Raw genomic sequence first — 17,952 nt, 5'->3', positions numbered from 1 at the left:
CAATGTAAAGAGTTGCCCCCAACTGGGTGTTGCAAGCTGGCACATTCCAAGGTCCAGGACTAAGTGCTGAGGGATGCACTAAAGCTTGGGGCAGCCACTGCAAAAGCACAAGGGGGAAAGGTTATGGCCTGCAGTCCTGGACCGTTCAGCCATTTGCACCGAGGGGCTGGGAATTGTATAGGTCCCTCGGGCTGTATGACTCACATTGAATGTATGCAGTGATTGTTACATGTATCACAATAGTATTGAAACACCTCAGAGTGCAACATGATCTATGTAGACAATGTAAACACCATTGCACTGTCTGACTTTCTGTTATGACCATTTTGAAATGTCTATAATGTTCCTTGATTGTACAGAAGCACCTCAGGGTGCGACATGATCTTGGTGGAAAACTTGAATATGATTGCACTTTTTGTGATGGCCAATCTGAAATGTTTTGTAATATTCTTTCAGATATTTTATGGATAAAATTTATTTTTGCAAATAAAAAAGGAAAGAAATTCCTGAACTACCCAGCAAGGCAAACTTGCTGGCACTGTAGTGCAAAGCACCCTCATAGAAGTGATCAGTGTCCTGCGAGCACTGCCCAATGCTTCCACTGCAACTGACAGGGCTGCGTTGATAAACTGTGCAAGTCAAAACCCCTGCACCGCACAGACATCCCAAAGGTAATCCATGAGGTTGAGACTGAAAACCCTGAAGACACACAGCCATGCTTCTTGGGTGACATCCATGAATGCAGCTCTTCATTTTGAAATGCTGACACCCTGGTAATGGTCATCTAACCAACTTTAACTTAGATTCAGGTGCCAGCGTGACAGCATGGCTCCACGGTCTTGGATTCAAATGGCAAGACACTCCACTTTACGCAGCAGGGGGAGCCTTGAACCACTGAAGTATAGCAACAAACAGATTTTTGAGCTGATGTACATTGTCCAGAATCAGCCTTTCTCTCTTCTGAGCAGCGATGCCTGAGCAGCCCCAGATCGCCTGCATATGGCAGAAAATGTCAAGACTACCATTGTCGCTAGCCAACCAAAACAGCATCATCCTGACTCCTCAAACTCTAAAGAGTATTCAGACTCTGATTTCGCCTGCGATCTCTCCATTCTTTTCCAGAGCAGGTTTGTCCATCATCATTCCAGGTCCTGGAAAGTCCCCACTGGCCAAACCAACTTACTGCATATGGGATTACCAAAGCACTTCCAGTGGAAGTGGTACCAGAGAAGGATCAACACCCTGAGGAGCCTTTATCTCCAACTACAATGATGGTACAGTTGGTAGACATACCAGCCATTGTGCACACACTGCAACCTCCAGCCAGCGTACCAGAACCACAAGCGATACTGGAACCTCGTAGCAGTCTCACACTATCGACAACAAAATACAGAGGTAAGCATGCTGCTCAATCTTCTTCTTGTCACGGGAACATCCTTTCTCAGACTCATAGAGCTTCCCGATGGCCCAAATGCAAAAAGAAGAAAAGGCACCGCCAAGCAGACAGATACCATTTTTGTTCACCACAAGAAACGATCAAGAGTAACAACAACCATGCACCACCAGCCAGACCAACTCGGCATGCTTTAACATCAGTCAATGGAAGAAACGGATGAAACCATATCCAACCTGTCCAACCACCAAGCCAACAACATGACCCAGAACCACCAGAGCCTGCCAATCTCCCAACAGAACGGCAAATGGGATGTGAAAGGGCTATAAGGCTTCCAGATTTCCTGAACCTCTAACTTCAAGGACTTGAAGTGGGGAGATAGGGTAGCAAGAATGTTATTAATGTTAATACTGTAATAGTAATAATATTAGCACAGCATTAAGGTTGTAACATCAAGGTAAATGCATAAGACTTATTATAATGTAAGTCTTGAAGTAAACTAAAGTAACTCTATATCCATGGGATAAAGATGTAGTGGGAGATGTAGTAGCAGGGTCTGGTACATACCAGGCTAATGTGGGACTGAGAACATTACCACCCACACAGTGATGTAGGAAGGCACATGACCCAGAGCCAGAGTCAGTCTAGAGATGGACAGAGATGTATAAAGACCTAGGATGAGTCAGCTCCATAACTCTACCCTCAACTGCATATATGTAGATAGTTATGAGTGGCTAATAAGTACTTGCTGTTAATATACACTAAACTTAGAAGCCTACTTCATGGTGTCTGAAGCCTGATTCTTGAGGGAACAATCCCAACTTCTCTAGTCTCTCCATGGAACTGAAGTCCCTAATAACTCACATCATTCCAGCAAATCTCCCCTAAAGCATCTCAAAGCGGCTGACATCCTTCCTAAAGTGCAGTGCCTCTATTGGAGATGAAAAGGAAAATGTAGACTATCAAAGGTAGGAAGAAAAACAAATAGATAATGTATATATTGCATGAATGTTGAAAATTTCTAGGGGTAAAGTTACAACAAATATAGATTGAACAGACTTGATGCTCCAGTCATTGAAGACCAGCAATCACAATGTGAAAAGAAGGCTGAACTGTTTAGTCAACCCAATGGAACGCAAGTCAAACAAGGACATGCCCAAATGGTATAGTTGTCTGATCAGACCATACCTTGTGTACTGTGTGCAGTTCTAGTGAATTAAGACACAGGAGGTAAATTTAAGTGGTGGGTACAGAACAAGGATAGCCTACAACTGCTGGTGATGGGGGCAAGGGCTATGCTGAGGGACGCTGAGTTTAGACAGAATTAAGAAATTTGTGTTCGTAAGCCCTAAAAGGTTTCAAAGAGGTTATCTCATTTTATATAGGGAAAAATAAATTCTTTGGGAAAGGTATATCCAAAAATGCATTTCAAAATAAATTGAGATTAGGAGTAAGAGGACACAGGTTCAAATTGTTCAAGACAGATTGACGGTTGCTATCAGGAATTTATTCATACTCCTCAATGCATGGAATGGAGTCCCAGATAAAGGAGCAGAAGATAAAAGTCTGATCCCATTTAAGAACTAATTGGATGGTGCAGCAGGGACTTACTTACAAGTCTTTCTGTATGTATCAAAAAAGGCATTCCACATCAAAAAATATAGAGCAATGTTGTGAAATTATATGCCTCACATAACTTGCTGAGGTGATGAGTTGACGTATTGCTTTATTGATGGATAGCTAAATAGATAGGTTCAGTATAATTCAAGTCATAATTTAATCAATAAATAAATGTTTTGAATTTGTTTCACTTCAAAATAACCCAGGTATAAAAAACAGACAGCGATTTATTCAACACTGGGTTCTACTGATTTGCAGCTGAACTACTCACAATCTGAACTACTCACAATCTTAAAAACTCCTTTCCTCACCAATAGTAATAAATGTTTTATTAATTTCAGGAACATCTGCCAACAGCAATTGCATTTTTGATCTTTACTGTCACAGGCGACACAGCTTCATTTTAGGAGGGATATAATGCTTCATGTGGTATAATGCTTCTCATGTTTAAAAAATATACTATCGGAGAATGTCAGTATTGACTAGGTTAATCGGATGATGTTGTACAGTAAAAACAGCATTATAGCATTTAACACCTAATGCATTATACAATAATATAATGAATATTTACATTGTGTAGCCTTTATCCAGTGTGTTTCAAGGAATTGAGTTGAGGAATGATGTATGCTGCTAAGGTGCTGTTGTTAGCATGGCCTGTCCCTTTAGGTTCATGAGAATACACTGTGGGAAAATGCTCTCAAGGCACAAATTGAGATCAATGGGAGATCAGCTTATGTCTGTTGACAGCAACGTTGCTGTCTAATTAGTGCTGTAGATCAAGATCTTCAAGTTATGGGGTGCAAAATTTAAATTGCCCCAATTTGTGGGTGTGGGGACCGTAGTTCACCCCCATTGGTGAATAAAACATAAGATTCATCTTCCATTTTCATGGTTGTGCCACAGAGAGGTGAGCCCTCCATGCCTTCCCTGCACCTCTATACCTGTGCAGGCACCCCTGCACACTTCAGGGAGCTGAGTAGCTTTCAGTAGAAAGCACATCTTCCAGGCAGTATTCCCTATTTAACAGTGCAGTCCCTATAAAAGGGAGATTGCAGAAATGCATTGTAGGCTGTCGGAAATTGATTTTGGCACCTGACCAAGAAGCTATGCCACACTAGGGAGATTCAGTGATGCTGCACTCACTATGCTGAGAGGCTGCAACCAGCAAGGTGTCCAGGTTTTGGTGGGCTGTAAGACACCTCCAGAGTGACGCTGTAAAGAGAATGAAAGCGTGTAGCAAGGATAGTGAATGTCCAGAGTGTCTCACCACAGACCTGACAGTAGTTCCAATAAAGGGTAAATGACCTCACTTGGGTGAATGCATCAGCACACCGGACCTCGCAACCACCATAACTAATACCTCTCACATTACTTCATGCATCATGTCCTGACACTCAGGACTCATCTGTAACATCCTTAAACTACACCTTACCCAAACACACCTTGCAAGCATGCCAGCCATTCGCACACCTGTCATTGCCATCACATATCTCCAGCTATGGTAATCATCACCCAAACATACAATCAATGACATTCTGCCTTCTCTTCTCCAAGAGAAGATCACCCACAACAGATGGAGAAGCCAGAGGATTAGAAGAGGACCATGACAAATACAGCCTCTCAATGCAATGGGGCAGGTTTAACTTCATCTGGTGCAGTGAAGGCCATCCTAGATGCTGGTAAGTTGATGCCTTGTGCTCTTTGACAACTAACTTCTCACTCATCCTGAAGACGACATGAAATGAAAACTGCAAATGGAGTAACTGTGGACCATCCCACCCCTTTCCCTTATCCCGACACCTATACTTTTATGCTTTGTGATATCCAAGAACTGCCGGCTGCTCTATCACTTCAGAAACAATAGGAAGGGCGAGAGGAGGAAGCTAAGTTTGAAGAAGGAGTACAGTCACTCAACATAACACTCGCAGCCACCAGCTCAGGTGCTTACACAATGCGAAGCTTAGAGGCTTGTTTAGCATCAGAATCTGCACATGGTCAGTCACTGTGCATGAGTGGGCTGCAGCCAGGACAGGGGAATACTGCCCTCATGTGCCCCCTCAAAGCCCCCATGCCCTCTCCAAGCCCCTTCTTATCCCCATGTCCCCTCATACCCCCCAAGCCCCCCAATGTATCCTCCATAGCCACTCATCCAGTATTCACTATGTACAAACTTCATGAGATATGTAATACCAATGGAAAGCCTTTGAAATGCACTTCAAAAATACTGAATCTCTTAAGAGCTCAGAAGACTGTCAGACACATATCTGTTCATACACCAGAGAAAGAAAAAACATCAGTTCTATTGAAAAGAAAACCTAAATTCGCTCATGTCTTAAAGTGGTGAAAATAAACAAACAGCCATTCAAAAACCACATTAAAGAAACTGAAACCTATTACAGGCACAAAAACCTGTCTGAGTTCAGTCCATTAGTGGCTTTTGAAACTCAGCCAAACTTTTACCATGGGCTAAGCTGTAAATACAAACCACTGGAGCTGAATACAATGGACTCTTTTGAAATAAAAGCATCAGATGGCCAGGTTTTCTCACAGGCTCAGCAGATGGCCTGCCGATGAAAGGAGTCATAAAAACATAGAAAATAGAAGCAGGAGTTGGCCATTCGGCCCTTCAAGCCTGCTACGCCATTCAATATGATCATGGCTGATCCTCTATCTCAATGCCATACTCCTGCTCTATCCCCATACTCCTTGACACCTTGAGTGTCTAGAAATTTAACTATTCGCTTTTTAAATATATTCAGCGACTTGCACTCCACAGCCTTCTGTGGTAGAGAATTCCACCATCCTCTGAGTGAAGAAGTTTTTCCTCAACTCAGTCCTAAATGGCCTACCCCTTATCCTGAGACTGTGACCCCTTGTTCTAGATCCCCCAGCCAGAGAAAACATTATCCCTGCATCCAGTCTGTCCAGCTCTGTCAGAATTTTATACATTTCAATTAGATCTCCTCTCATTCTTCTCAACTCCAATGAACACGGGTCTAGTTGACTCAATCTATCCTCATGAAACAATCCTGCCATCCCAGGAGTCTGTCTGGTGAACCTTCGCTGCACTCCCTCCATGGCAAGTATATCCTTTCTCAGGTAAGGAGACCAAAACTGCAAACAATACTCCAGGTTTGGTCTCACCAAGGCCCTGTACAGCTGCACTAAGACATCCTTGCTCCTGTACTCAAGTCCTCTTGCACTGAAGGCCAGCGTACCATTTGCCTTCTTAACTGCTTGCTGCACCTGCATGCTTGCTTTCAGTGATGGGTGTACAAGGACACCCATGTTCCTTTGTACATCAACATTTCCCAATCTATCACAATTTAAATAATACTCTGTCATTCTGTTTTTCCTACCAAAATGGATAACTTCACACTTATCCACATTATACTGCATCTGCCATGTATTTGTCCACTCACTCAATTTGTCTAAATCATCTTAAAGCCTCTTAACATCCTCCTCACCACTCATATCCCCACCAAGATTTATGTCATTAGCAAACTTAGAAATATTACATTTGATCCCTCATCCAAATCATTGAATAGCTGGGGCCCAAGCACTGATCCCTGTAGTACCTAACTGGTCACTGTCTGCCACTGGAAAAGCCTGGCAACAGATGCCCAGTTTTTTTTCAAAGATTCAGATCATTGCAACAGGTCCACTAAACATATTTTTCAATGGTTTGAATGCATAAGAGCATTTTCTGTGATAGAAAAAAGTGCTCAAATGCATCTCAATACTTACACAATGCTGGTCAATGTAATGGCTAATTTACCTGTTAAAGACAGAAACCTAGATCAATCTCTGCTCTAAAAACATAATTAAAGCCAGACAAAAGCCATAAATCCAGACTTGTTTAATTAAAAAAAAACAACATGCACCATCTAAACACTTTTAAACCTACCTGTCAAAAGTTTCTGGGCTCCAGGCTATGGTTTGCCCCATGATTCACAACTCCGCTGAGGAGCCATGAACCACGTCTCCTGGAAAAGCTCACTCGACTGCATCAAAATTGTAGGTGCTTAAATGCCCACTCCACCGTAATGAAGTCAGCATGGTTGGGAGTGCATAGTGCTGGCTCACCACCAGCACGCTTATTCCTCTCCAGCAGAAATTGTTGGCAATGGGAATAGGGCTGGGAATCCCAGAATGGAGTCCCACCTTTAAGTTAAAGGCCACCTGACTCAACAGAATGCGCTTGAAATCATGCATTGAGCACTACTAGGCAAAATAATTAAGGTTTTGAAGGGATGTAAAGGTAAGTATTTTAAATAATTTCTGCAAAACTTTGAATAAGTGACCAGGAGGCGTGGCTTTTCAATACCAGAGTTGGTTAAGACTGTGTATGGATTTGGCTAATACTAGTTACAGCATGAAAACCAGCCTCTGTGAAACCACCAACCTACTGCAGTCATACTCTACTCTCCTGATTTACATAGCACTTTCCAAATAAGAATCCACAACCAAGTATGTGATCTGTGTCAGGAGTTTTACTGCAAATTTAATCTTAGTTGTAAATTTAAATACCATTTGCAGAATATTAGTGGCAGCAAACCAAATTGAGCTTAATCTCCTTTGATGTGGAGATGAGGACACAATTGGGTGAGCAAAACAACAGTGTTAAAATGAAGTTTGCAATTCACTAATATAATTAGAATGAAAGTTTACAGCGGTTATGAGATGCTTTAAAGAAACAAAATGGCAATTAGATTTCACCATTGATATATCTTTCTCCAAAATCAAAGTTGAGTTCTTCATTTGGAAATATAAATGGAAAGGGAAATGAGAAACTGCTCAAAGGTTAAAACAATTTGATCCTTGATACTTATAGCATCAATATGAAGATTATTTATTAGTGCAACAATTTTGATGTTACCCACAATCCCACCAGCAAAACTAACAGGACCAAGAATCTGCATTTTATTTAACAATGACCTGTTCATTTTCAGTCCATTCATAGAATTAACTAATGAACACATTCACCATTCCACTAGTGGACTACAAGCTAAAGAGATAAAATTGAGAAATGTGTTATCTACCTATTACAACTATTTGTTTAGTTGAGCCACTGTGCCTTCTTGTTAAATTGTTAAAGGATTGACAGGTATAATTTCCAGTGCCATTCAAAGTAATGTTAGAAATGATAAGCTGTTGCCCTTTTTGTTGAAGAAAGGTATCGTTGATAAACCATTTCAATTCCGCAGGTGGGTTTGAGTCCGTAGTACATGCAAAAGTAACGGTTATTCCAGTAAGGTAAGTGGACAAATCAGGGTTTATGGATATGTTAGGGAGATCCGGTCCATCTAAAATAAATGCACAAATGTATTGTAATAAAATTATTCTAAATTGAAAAGCAGCAGTGGACTATACAATTATAGAGCAGATCACCACCACCACAGGAACTACACACCCTTGTGTTTTCTACACACCATCAATCATACTGCTATGTCAAGTGAAGTCAAGAAGTTGTGCCATTTTCCTAAGTGTGTAACAGAGGGATCCAATATCAGTTCCCCATTATGTAGTTAAAAACAAAAAAACTGCGGATGCTGGAAATCCAAAACAAAAACAGAATTACCTGGAAAGAGGTCTGGCAGCATCGGCGGAGAAGAAAAGAGTTGACGTTTCGAGTCCTCATGACCCTTCGACAGAACTTGAGTTCGAGTCCAGGAAAGAGCTGAAATATAAGCTGGTTTAAGGTGTGTGTGTGGGGGGCGGAGAGATAGAGAGACAGAGAGGTGGAGGGGGTTGGTGTGGTTGTAGCGACAAACAAGCAGTGATAGAAGCAGATCATCAAAAGATGTCAACAACAATAGTACAATAGAACACATAGGTGTTAAAGTTAAAGTTGGTGATATTATTTATTTATCTGAGATAATATCACCAACTTTAACTTTAACACCTATGTGTTCTATTGTACTATTGTTGTTGACATCTTTTGATGATCTTCTTCTATCACTGCTTGTTTGTCGCTACAACCACACCAACCCCCTCCACCTCTCTGTCTCTCTATCTCTCCACCCCCCACACACACACCTTAAACCAGCTTATATTTCAGCTCTTTCCTGGACTCGAACTCAAGTTCTGTCGAAGGGTCATGAGGACTCGAAACGTCAACTCTTTTCTTCTCCGCCGATGCTGCCAGACCTGCTGAGTTTTTCCAGGTAACCCCATTATGTAGTGTTAAGTGGCTCAATGCTAGTTTCCCCAATGTGTAATCGTGGGGCTCAATGTTAGTTTCTCAGTGTGTCATGATGAAGCCCCAATTCCAGTTCCCAGTCTGTAGTGGCAAGGCATAATGTCAGTTTTCCAATGCTAGCCGATTGCAGAGCAAACAATTTTGATTACAAACTTGGGAGAGAAGCATTGAAAGAGAACTTTTGGAAAACGAATTACTACAGCAACAGCGACTGATCTCCTGGCATTTCTAGAACTGTAGTGATTTGGCATGGAGTCAATACAAATCTTGGCCCTCCATACATACTACAATGCAGTGTGTCTCCAGCATTTTAAGGCCCCTTCACCAAGCTAGCTGATCTCAGCCAGGGTAGCAACGGTGGCAATTTTGCCTATTTCAATTCGAGTGCCAAAGTATCCTGCTTCTGATGCTTTCAGAGTACTCTTGTTGAATATGTATAATTTGGAGTTGAGAGGATCTGCTTCCTGTAGTGAGCTGGGATTTGGATAACTTTCAGTTTTCTCTTAAATTGTGTGATCTGCAAAAACCTGCTGGACTCACACTGCAATATTGTTGCATCAAAATTTTTAATAAAATTTCTAAAATTATTTGATTTGCTCAATTATGACTTTCTTTCCTCTAACCAATCTGAATTTCACTCTTTGGGATCTAAAAATTAACTAATTAATTTAATTACAAATATCAAATCCTAATTTAATCCTGAGTTGCCATTGAAACAACGCATAACTGTTCAAATGCTACTTACATTAAGCTTGACTGGATTACTAAACCTGATATCACTTTGTGTAGAGTTAAGATTAAATAGTTATGTCCAGTGGCATCTGGAATTATAGTTCAATACTCTGCACCCCACAAAAAGTTCTTTCATTTGAGATTATTTTGTGAATGAAGAGATGGGCAGGCAACATGAACTGATCAACACCACCACCAATCAATGAATATAAGTTTTATCACCAGTCCTGCCTCAAAATCATCAAAATGTTTCAAGAATACTTCTCTAAATAAATAAACTCCGAGCCATTAGCCTTGGTGTTATAAAAGTGGTAAGCTATTTGCATACATCTCAATAAGTAATCTTTACACGCAAAAGGTCATTTTTTTCTCTTTCCCAATCACATGTTCAGCAGGGCTGGTAATAAATTATAAAAATGATGATCTGTTGGGCCACTTACAGCTAACATTTAGAAGGTATGGATCACTTGTCATTCCGCTAAAGGAGTTGAATGCATAGCACATGAATCCTCCATCAGACCGTAACACTCCAGATATAGTGAGAGTTCTATTATCATCACTTAGAATAAATCTGTTATCAGGAATAATAGTGCTATTGTCTTCAAGCCACTGATATGAAACTGTGGTGCCTGATGCGAAGCACGTCAGAGTCACGGTGTCATTGTGTTCTACTGGGTTGGTGACATTGGCGATAACATTAGGCTTGGAAACAGGTTCTGTCAAAACACAGGAGAGTAGTTAACACAACTGAAAAGTAAGTTTGGAGGATGGTTTGAGTGCCAGATTCTAAAGACAACATTTGTGTACTCAATTCTTCATCTGTGGATTTTTATAGAAAATAATTCCTGTGATACTTGGAACTTAAACTATGCAAAGTTCCCCATGTTGGTATCTGAGATTTAGACAGCGCAGCAGAGACTTGTACTCCATCAATTTGGCACACTGCTCATTCTATCATTCTCAAAATAAGGTTTATTTTGTAACATTTCACTTTTATCTGCTGTGCAGATATATGTCTCATTCGCACAACAGATATCCCTTTGTTCCTACCTGTGTATTAGCTATAAAGTATGTCAATGTAAACAAAAAGGATGCAAGATTAAATGCTGGACTATGACCAGCTATTAGTCTGCACCTTGCGTCTTGCAAAGAAGTCTTGTGTGGATGGAATACAACAAGTTGGATATTTGAACAAAGAGGCAAAACCATGAGGCTGAGGTGGTAAGATGATCTACAGGGTGGTGTACTGGGTGGGCAGGGGTTCCATCAGGCAGGCAGGAAGTGGAGGAGGGTGCATGGGGCACGCCTGGAGTGAGAGGGGGTGGGATGTGGGTTTGGATGGGAGGATGTCTAGGGATCCAAGGTATGGAGACTTTCCATGGGAGAAGCGGAGGTTGTCTGCATTTGGCAGGATAGTTGCATGGGGGGGTACTTCGGGCTAGCAGGAGGGTGTGGGTTGGAGGGAGTCTGGGGGGAGGGGTTACAGGCAAGCTCAATAGTCAAGGGGAGCTTGTCTTGGTGGGTGGTGAAGGTCCCATCAGATCCGAGCGGCTGTGTGATGGGAGGGTTTGGGGAAAGGTGTCAGGGAAGATTTGGGAAGGTGTCCATGCAGGTTCGGGGGGAGGGGACGGTGTCCAAGGTAGTGGGGCGGGGCAGGGGGGGGTGGTTTCTGGACATGCCTGAGGTGAAAACAGGGATCTGGGTAGGCATGTGGAGAGGTGGGGTCCAGGCCGATATGTGGGAGACAAGGCATCTGGGCAGACATGAGAGGGAGGGGGGTGCCCAAGGCATTTGAGGGGCAGGCGTGGCAAACAACGCTCATTATCCCTCATGGCCTCATCAGCTTCCCCCAGCCCCTCACTTCTATGGACTTGCCAGACCCCGAACTCCTCCATCCCCTGCCTTGATAGCACACCCCAGCTCCTCCAGCGAAGTGTCCCCCAAAGTTGAGCACCCTGATTGCAATTTTGATTACTTCTTAATTTCCATTATTTGATTTTTGTACTAAGCATGGGCAAACGTACACTTATTATAGAACTATGACTTGCATTTATATAGAGCATTTCACGGCCTCAGGTTTAATGAAGTTACTTTGAAATACCACAATGCAGAAAATTACCAAGTAACACTTAACCTTTCTGCACAAAGGAACTGAGATTATTTGGCTTGTGGAAGTAACTATGATCTCTTCCAGTGTTGGGTACACAAAGCTGAGACAAAAAAAATGACCAACATACCTGCGAACCTATGAAAAATATCGTGCTGCTAGGAAAAAAATTCGCTCATTATAAAAAAAACAAAGAAGGGAAATTGGAAGTAATAATACATTGCAATGTTAGATGAAGTAGAGAATATCACTTAACCAATCACTGGGTCCAAAACAATAAACATGGAAATATATCAGCACCTTTCTTAACTTTTGGTCAGGAGTTTCTCATGGGAACTGTTACCTGAGAGATAAATCCCAGGATCTATCAAAGTAATACCCATTTCCTCTAATAGCAAATAAAAAATCTGAATAAATCAACAGTGTTTGCAAATATATTTTTAGACTTGTGCAGTTTCCCCATACAAGTAGTTCATAAAAATCAGCCTGAAAGAGCTTCACAATGGCATCAGCTGAATTGAATGCTGATCCACACCACATTAAGGCATCAAATATGTCATTATTAAATCCTTAAGGAATAAATTCACATGCATGGAAGATGGATGGCTGACTGGCAAAAAATACCAGGCCTGCACGCGGTAGATAGCACTGACTCCAGCGTAAGTTTAAAAATGATGAAGCAATATAACTAAATCTAATGCAGTCAGTTCAATGTCGTGGACATTTCCTCTGATAATTAAAGCTGTCAGTAAAGAAAATGATTGTTCTTTCTTAGATAGGCAGAAGTCAAAGGTTACAGGAGTACCAACCAAGGTACCATCCTGGGAATTTACAATCCAGATCTCTTGACTATGTTAACCGTGGTTTAGTTGGTAATATTCTCACCTCCCAGTTAGAAGATTGTGGGTTCAAGTTCCAATCCAGAGACTTACACACCAAGTCTGAGCTGACAGGTCAGTATAGTACTAAGGGAGTGCGGAATTGTTCGAGGTGATACCTTTCAGATAAGACATTAAAGTGATGTCCCTTCTACAATCTCAGCTGATCATAAAGCTTCCTTTTATACTATACCAGTGAAGAAAAGGGGCGTTATCCCTGATGACCAGGTTAATATTTATCCCTCAACTAATATCGCCAAAGCATATTATCTAGTAATTTTTACACTGCTGTTTATGGGAGCTAGCTGTGCATAAATTGGCGGCTACACTTCAGAAGTGCTTTGTTGACTCTACAGTGATTTTGAAGGTCCTGAGTTTGTGAAAGGTGCAATGTAACAATCTATGTTTTAACCAGTCAGAGGACCATAGGCTGAGGTAAGGAATTTGCCAATACTGTATAGAATCATTGAATTGTTACAGCACAGAAGGAGGGCATTTGGGCCATCTTGTCCATGTCAGCCCTCGGCAGCCCTCTGCCACTCGAATATTGCTGAAGAGAGAGACATGCTGAAGAAGCATTTTGTCTTCCATTCATCAAGACAAACTTAAGAATGCCAAATTTCAAATGATCACCACAATTTATACTACAGGAGAGAAGGGTGCTGATTAATTTGCAAGTTGACTGATTAGCTGGGTGAAAGCCATGGGAACTCTCGGTTCTGCAAGCTCCCAGGTAATTCAAAAAAGGTGCAAGGCTTGGGCGTATTCTATTTGTTTGCAGAGAATGGGTCCCTGCGTATGACTGTTTAGCAAGCGTAAATAAGCTATATTACCAGTTCGACTTATCTTAAACTGGTTGTCTGTGTAGCTATTAACACACTCAGGATTGTTCAGCAAGTGCTGCCCAATTGCGGAATCACATCTAACAGTAAACATAATGTTTTGGGTATTGCAAACAGAGGCTGGTGGACGATAGTCAGTACTCTACCTATTATGAACAACTGAAGAAGCATGCTGTTTGATTTGATCAAACAATCACTGGAAGACAGCCTATATATGTGGCATTTCACTGGCACTGAAATACATACATTAATGTTGCTCAATTCTGTGGTAGGCAGAACGTCTGTCTGGACTAATGACAGCAACCAGTTAGAGGAAAATATCATTTGCACAACCACTGCATAGTAGCAGCGTGATGTGCCTCATTTACACTTGCCAGAAGTGTCAGACATTCATATAAAGACACCCATTCTCTGCAAACAAAAGGGATATGTTCAAGCCTTGCACCATTTTTGAAACACCTCGGAGCAATTAGTTAATTGATTATTTAAATGTAATTAAATTGACTTGCGGAGCCCATAGTTTCCCATTGTTTTGTGCCAGCCAATTAGGGTTGACCTTAATTTGTTGTGATGGTTTGAAATTTGACATTCTTCCACTTGTCCTGATAGGTATAAGATGAAGTGCTTCAGCAACATGTCTCTCTTTTCTGCAATTTTCAAATTCTTTACTACCGAACTAGTGCTACTCCCTCACCGTTTTCCCATTGCCCTAGACAATTCTCCTTTGCAGATAATAATCCAATTCCCTGTTGGATGCCTTAATTGAACCCACATCCACCATGCTCTCACGTTTACATTCCAGATCCTAACCATACCTGCGTGAAGAAAAGCTTTTCATCATGTCACCATTGCTTAATTTGCCAATTACCTTAAATATGTGCTCTCTGGTTCTCAATCCAATCTATCTACAAAGCTGGAGCAATTCTCATGAATCTTTTCTGCATCCACTCCAATGCCTTTACAACCTTCCTAAAGTGTGGTGCCCAGAGGGGGACCCATGCCCCAGTGTTATTATCCCAGCTGAGATTACCCCTGGGCAAGCCTGATCCCACAGTTGAACCCAGCTTGATCAATCCTAACTTTTATTTTGTTTGCTTGGATACTTGGAGAGTTGCTGCTGAACAGAGACATAGGAATCAACTGATGAACTTTTAACAAAAGAATAAAACATTTATTCAACAAGGAAAGATGAACTATATTGCAATACTCCTTCACCCACAACCATACCGGTTACAGATGTATATAGATTTGTAAGGATAACACAAGTTAGAAAAGCTATCTTATACTCTAATTTTCACAGTAAGTACACAGTCGATGTAATCCTATGACACCCTGTGGTCAGACACACCACACTCTGAAACCAAGTGACATATGCCACCTCAAACAGATGCTATGGGTCTCTCTTCAACACCCCTCAGACACTTGCCAGACAGTGAGTCAACCAGTCTCACTGAATTCCATCCTTCACATGAGGGATTCTAATCTCCACCCACCAGGACCTCGCCTTGGGATCTTTTTCCAAACTGACATTTTCATTCAGGCACCTTCCACAAGGGCTCACCTCCAAGGTTTCAAACTCGCCTTCTGATGTTCCTCTTCCTTGGGTCACCACGTGCACTCAAGCTACCTTCCATTCACTCTCTCTTACCAACTCAGCCTTAACAGTACATCACTGCTTCACATGCCCATAGTAAAGAATTACAGACCTTCAATTGCCTCTTTGAACCTTCTTGCTTCTTGCAAGCTGTTCTCACTTTAAATCTGAAGCTTGGAGCCTTTCCCTCTGCCCCTCACTCTTAACTTCACTTAACAGGACCTTTTCCCATGTTCCTGTCTTCCTTTAACTAGGGTGTCTTCCTTGGACTTTCCCTTCTTCCACTCCCCTGGACTTTTGAATTTTTCTTATCTTGGGACTTGCTATCTGTCCCCTTCTAGGCTGCTTCTGCTTCACAGCTGCCATCAAACCATCTGAACTCAAACAGCTTCCAAAGCAAACTGCTGTCTTCTGCTGTGGGCTAAGCAACAGCACTGTTCTTCCTAATCTTTTTGTTTAATTTCACTTCATAATGGTCGTGAACATCTCATTAGAAATGCAAGCAGCCTTTTAAAGTGAAACTAAAACTCCTTTTGACTTTTCTTAACATAGAGATACAGAAACACAAATCAAACTGAAACTTTAAAGCTAAAACTTATTCCTCACACCCTCAATTACAAGTATAACAGACTTAAGCTATCTCTATTTCTTAACACTCAGTGGAGGTCAAACAGTGTTTTATATGCTAGATCAGATATCAACAAGTTAGCACGCATATTTCGACCAAAGTAACCACTTCCTCAGCAAGCAATAACAGAAACTATTTTCAAATTAATATAGCTTAGCTATATATCATTTTAATATATATCATGCTGTATTTTTATTGATCTGAAACAGGACGGATCCTGATATCTATCACAACCATTGTCAATTGTATTTGTTTCTATTAACATTATCTGACACAGGCTAATTAAATGTATTTGGGGACAGAAAGGCAAAAACACGGGAATGTTTTTTTCCAGAAATATTAACACTGATTTCTCCATATTAAGATCACCCTGATGGGAAGCACATTAGTTTTACTTATGAAATTGTAAGACCAAAAATATCCAAAGATTACCAATTTTCTCTAAGAAATCTTGAGATAGTAAGGCATGGAGTTTTCATTTGAAGCCCAATCATTGAATCACTTGGAATATTCTGGACGCTCCAACAGCTTTGCTGAAGTGAAGTTATTGTCAAGATTCTATGAAACCCTTAGCTTATGTTCGGATATTAGTGCAATCAATTCGTAACTGGAACTTGGCATTCATGTGAGCAGGGGTGCCTGTGCATTTGAGATTCTGGGCACAATGCGATGAACACCCCAAACAGGTGGAATCACTGGAGACTCACTCTGACCAGGATGGGGGGGGGGGGGGGGGGGGGGGATTGTTTCGGGCAAATGGACATCTAAACCAGCCGAAAAGATTTGGATTTGTCAGCATTAAATGATTATGAGTGTAACTCACCTGTGTTTAAAATTCTGCTACATTTAGCACTGTTTCATTTGATCCTGTCCAGATTATCCTGGCATCTGCGCACAGATTATGCAGAAATACCATGCCTAAATTAGGGTACGTTTATGTAATGATTGGGGTATTGTCATTTTCTGACAATGGTGCAGTTATAATGCAAATTCAGCCTGAACAGAGTTAATGGACTAAGAGGCTGGAGAGGAGAGATTTATTGGAGTCTTAGTGCACTTAGTTCTGTGATCAGGGGGGTCCACTGTGTTATCCATCAGCGCAGTGGCTTGGGGCAGTATTGGCAGACTAAAATCCTGAAGTAGGCTGGGAGCGGCCTGCTGTTTACATTTTGTGGGAATGTGAGGGTTCAGCAGAGGACCGCTCCCAAGCCGCCTATGGCTATGGTGCCCCGATCGATGTGCCTCCTCACGCCTCCCACTCCGGTGCCCATCTGGACGGTAATTGCTGCAATGCTGACTGGCAACATTTTTCTTTTTAAAACCTCTTTTCCAAAGATTCCGCCATACATCAGGTAAAACCGTTTGGTCATCCATGGGCAACGCTCAGGGCGATGCTCTGGCTACCACCCCCACCACCTCCCCCCCCCCCCCACCCACCCCCCCCGCGCCACCACTCGCCGGCACCCTGAGTGCACTCACAACAATTCATGAACAATCCTTGCCCCCAGGGTGCCCAGCTGTCCCTCAATTTAAGGGATTGCCCTTATTTTGACTGTTTCTGACATGTCCCTTACCTATTGTCCCTTATTTCTGGGAGAACATGTTGGCCTCTGAAAGAAAAACAGAAAGTGCTGGAAAGAGTCAGCAGGTCTGGCAGCATCTATGGAGGGAGAAACAGAGTCAACGTTTCGAGTCTGTATGACTCTGTGGGACACTGGCCCTGTGGGTCTCTTCTTGACTTTTCCTGTCTGGATTTGGGTTTTTTTTGTGCGCATGCCATCAGGTTGAGATATGATCAGTAGCACCTCCTACCGCCCCCCCCCCCCCGCCCCGTCCCATTGTCGAAGGTGTCCCTTGTTTTATTTCATAACAGTTGGTCACCTTCCTCATACCAAAACCGGAATATCTTGCCGATGGAGCCAGGATCTCTCCGCTCATTCGCCCGTTGCTGCTATT

At 41.9% G+C, this 17,952-nt stretch overlaps 1 protein-coding gene across 2 annotated transcripts in view; it reads right to left on the bottom strand.

Annotated features, from left to right (window-relative positions):
* The window catches only part of LOC121271037 (carcinoembryonic antigen-related cell adhesion molecule 6-like), a 45,550-nt gene that overhangs the window by 26,931 nt on the left and 667 nt on the right, over positions 1–17,952 (bottom strand). For both annotated transcript variants that reach the window (XM_041176735.1, XM_041176736.1), the window contains exons 3-4: positions 10,388–10,663; positions 8,056–8,319 (exon numbers count right to left, since the gene is read on the bottom strand). In XM_041176735.1, coding sequence (XP_041032669.1) covers positions 8,056–8,319; positions 10,388–10,663 — 540 coding nt within the window. The remainder of the gene's footprint in view (positions 1–8,055; positions 8,320–10,387; positions 10,664–17,952) is intronic.

The sequence above is a fragment of the Carcharodon carcharias genome, chromosome 29, assembly GCF_017639515.1.
Source record: "Carcharodon carcharias isolate sCarCar2 chromosome 29, sCarCar2.pri, whole genome shotgun sequence".
Taxonomy (NCBI): Eukaryota; Metazoa; Chordata; class Chondrichthyes; order Lamniformes; family Lamnidae; genus Carcharodon; species Carcharodon carcharias.
This window is presented reverse-complemented; position numbering and strand designations above follow the sequence as displayed.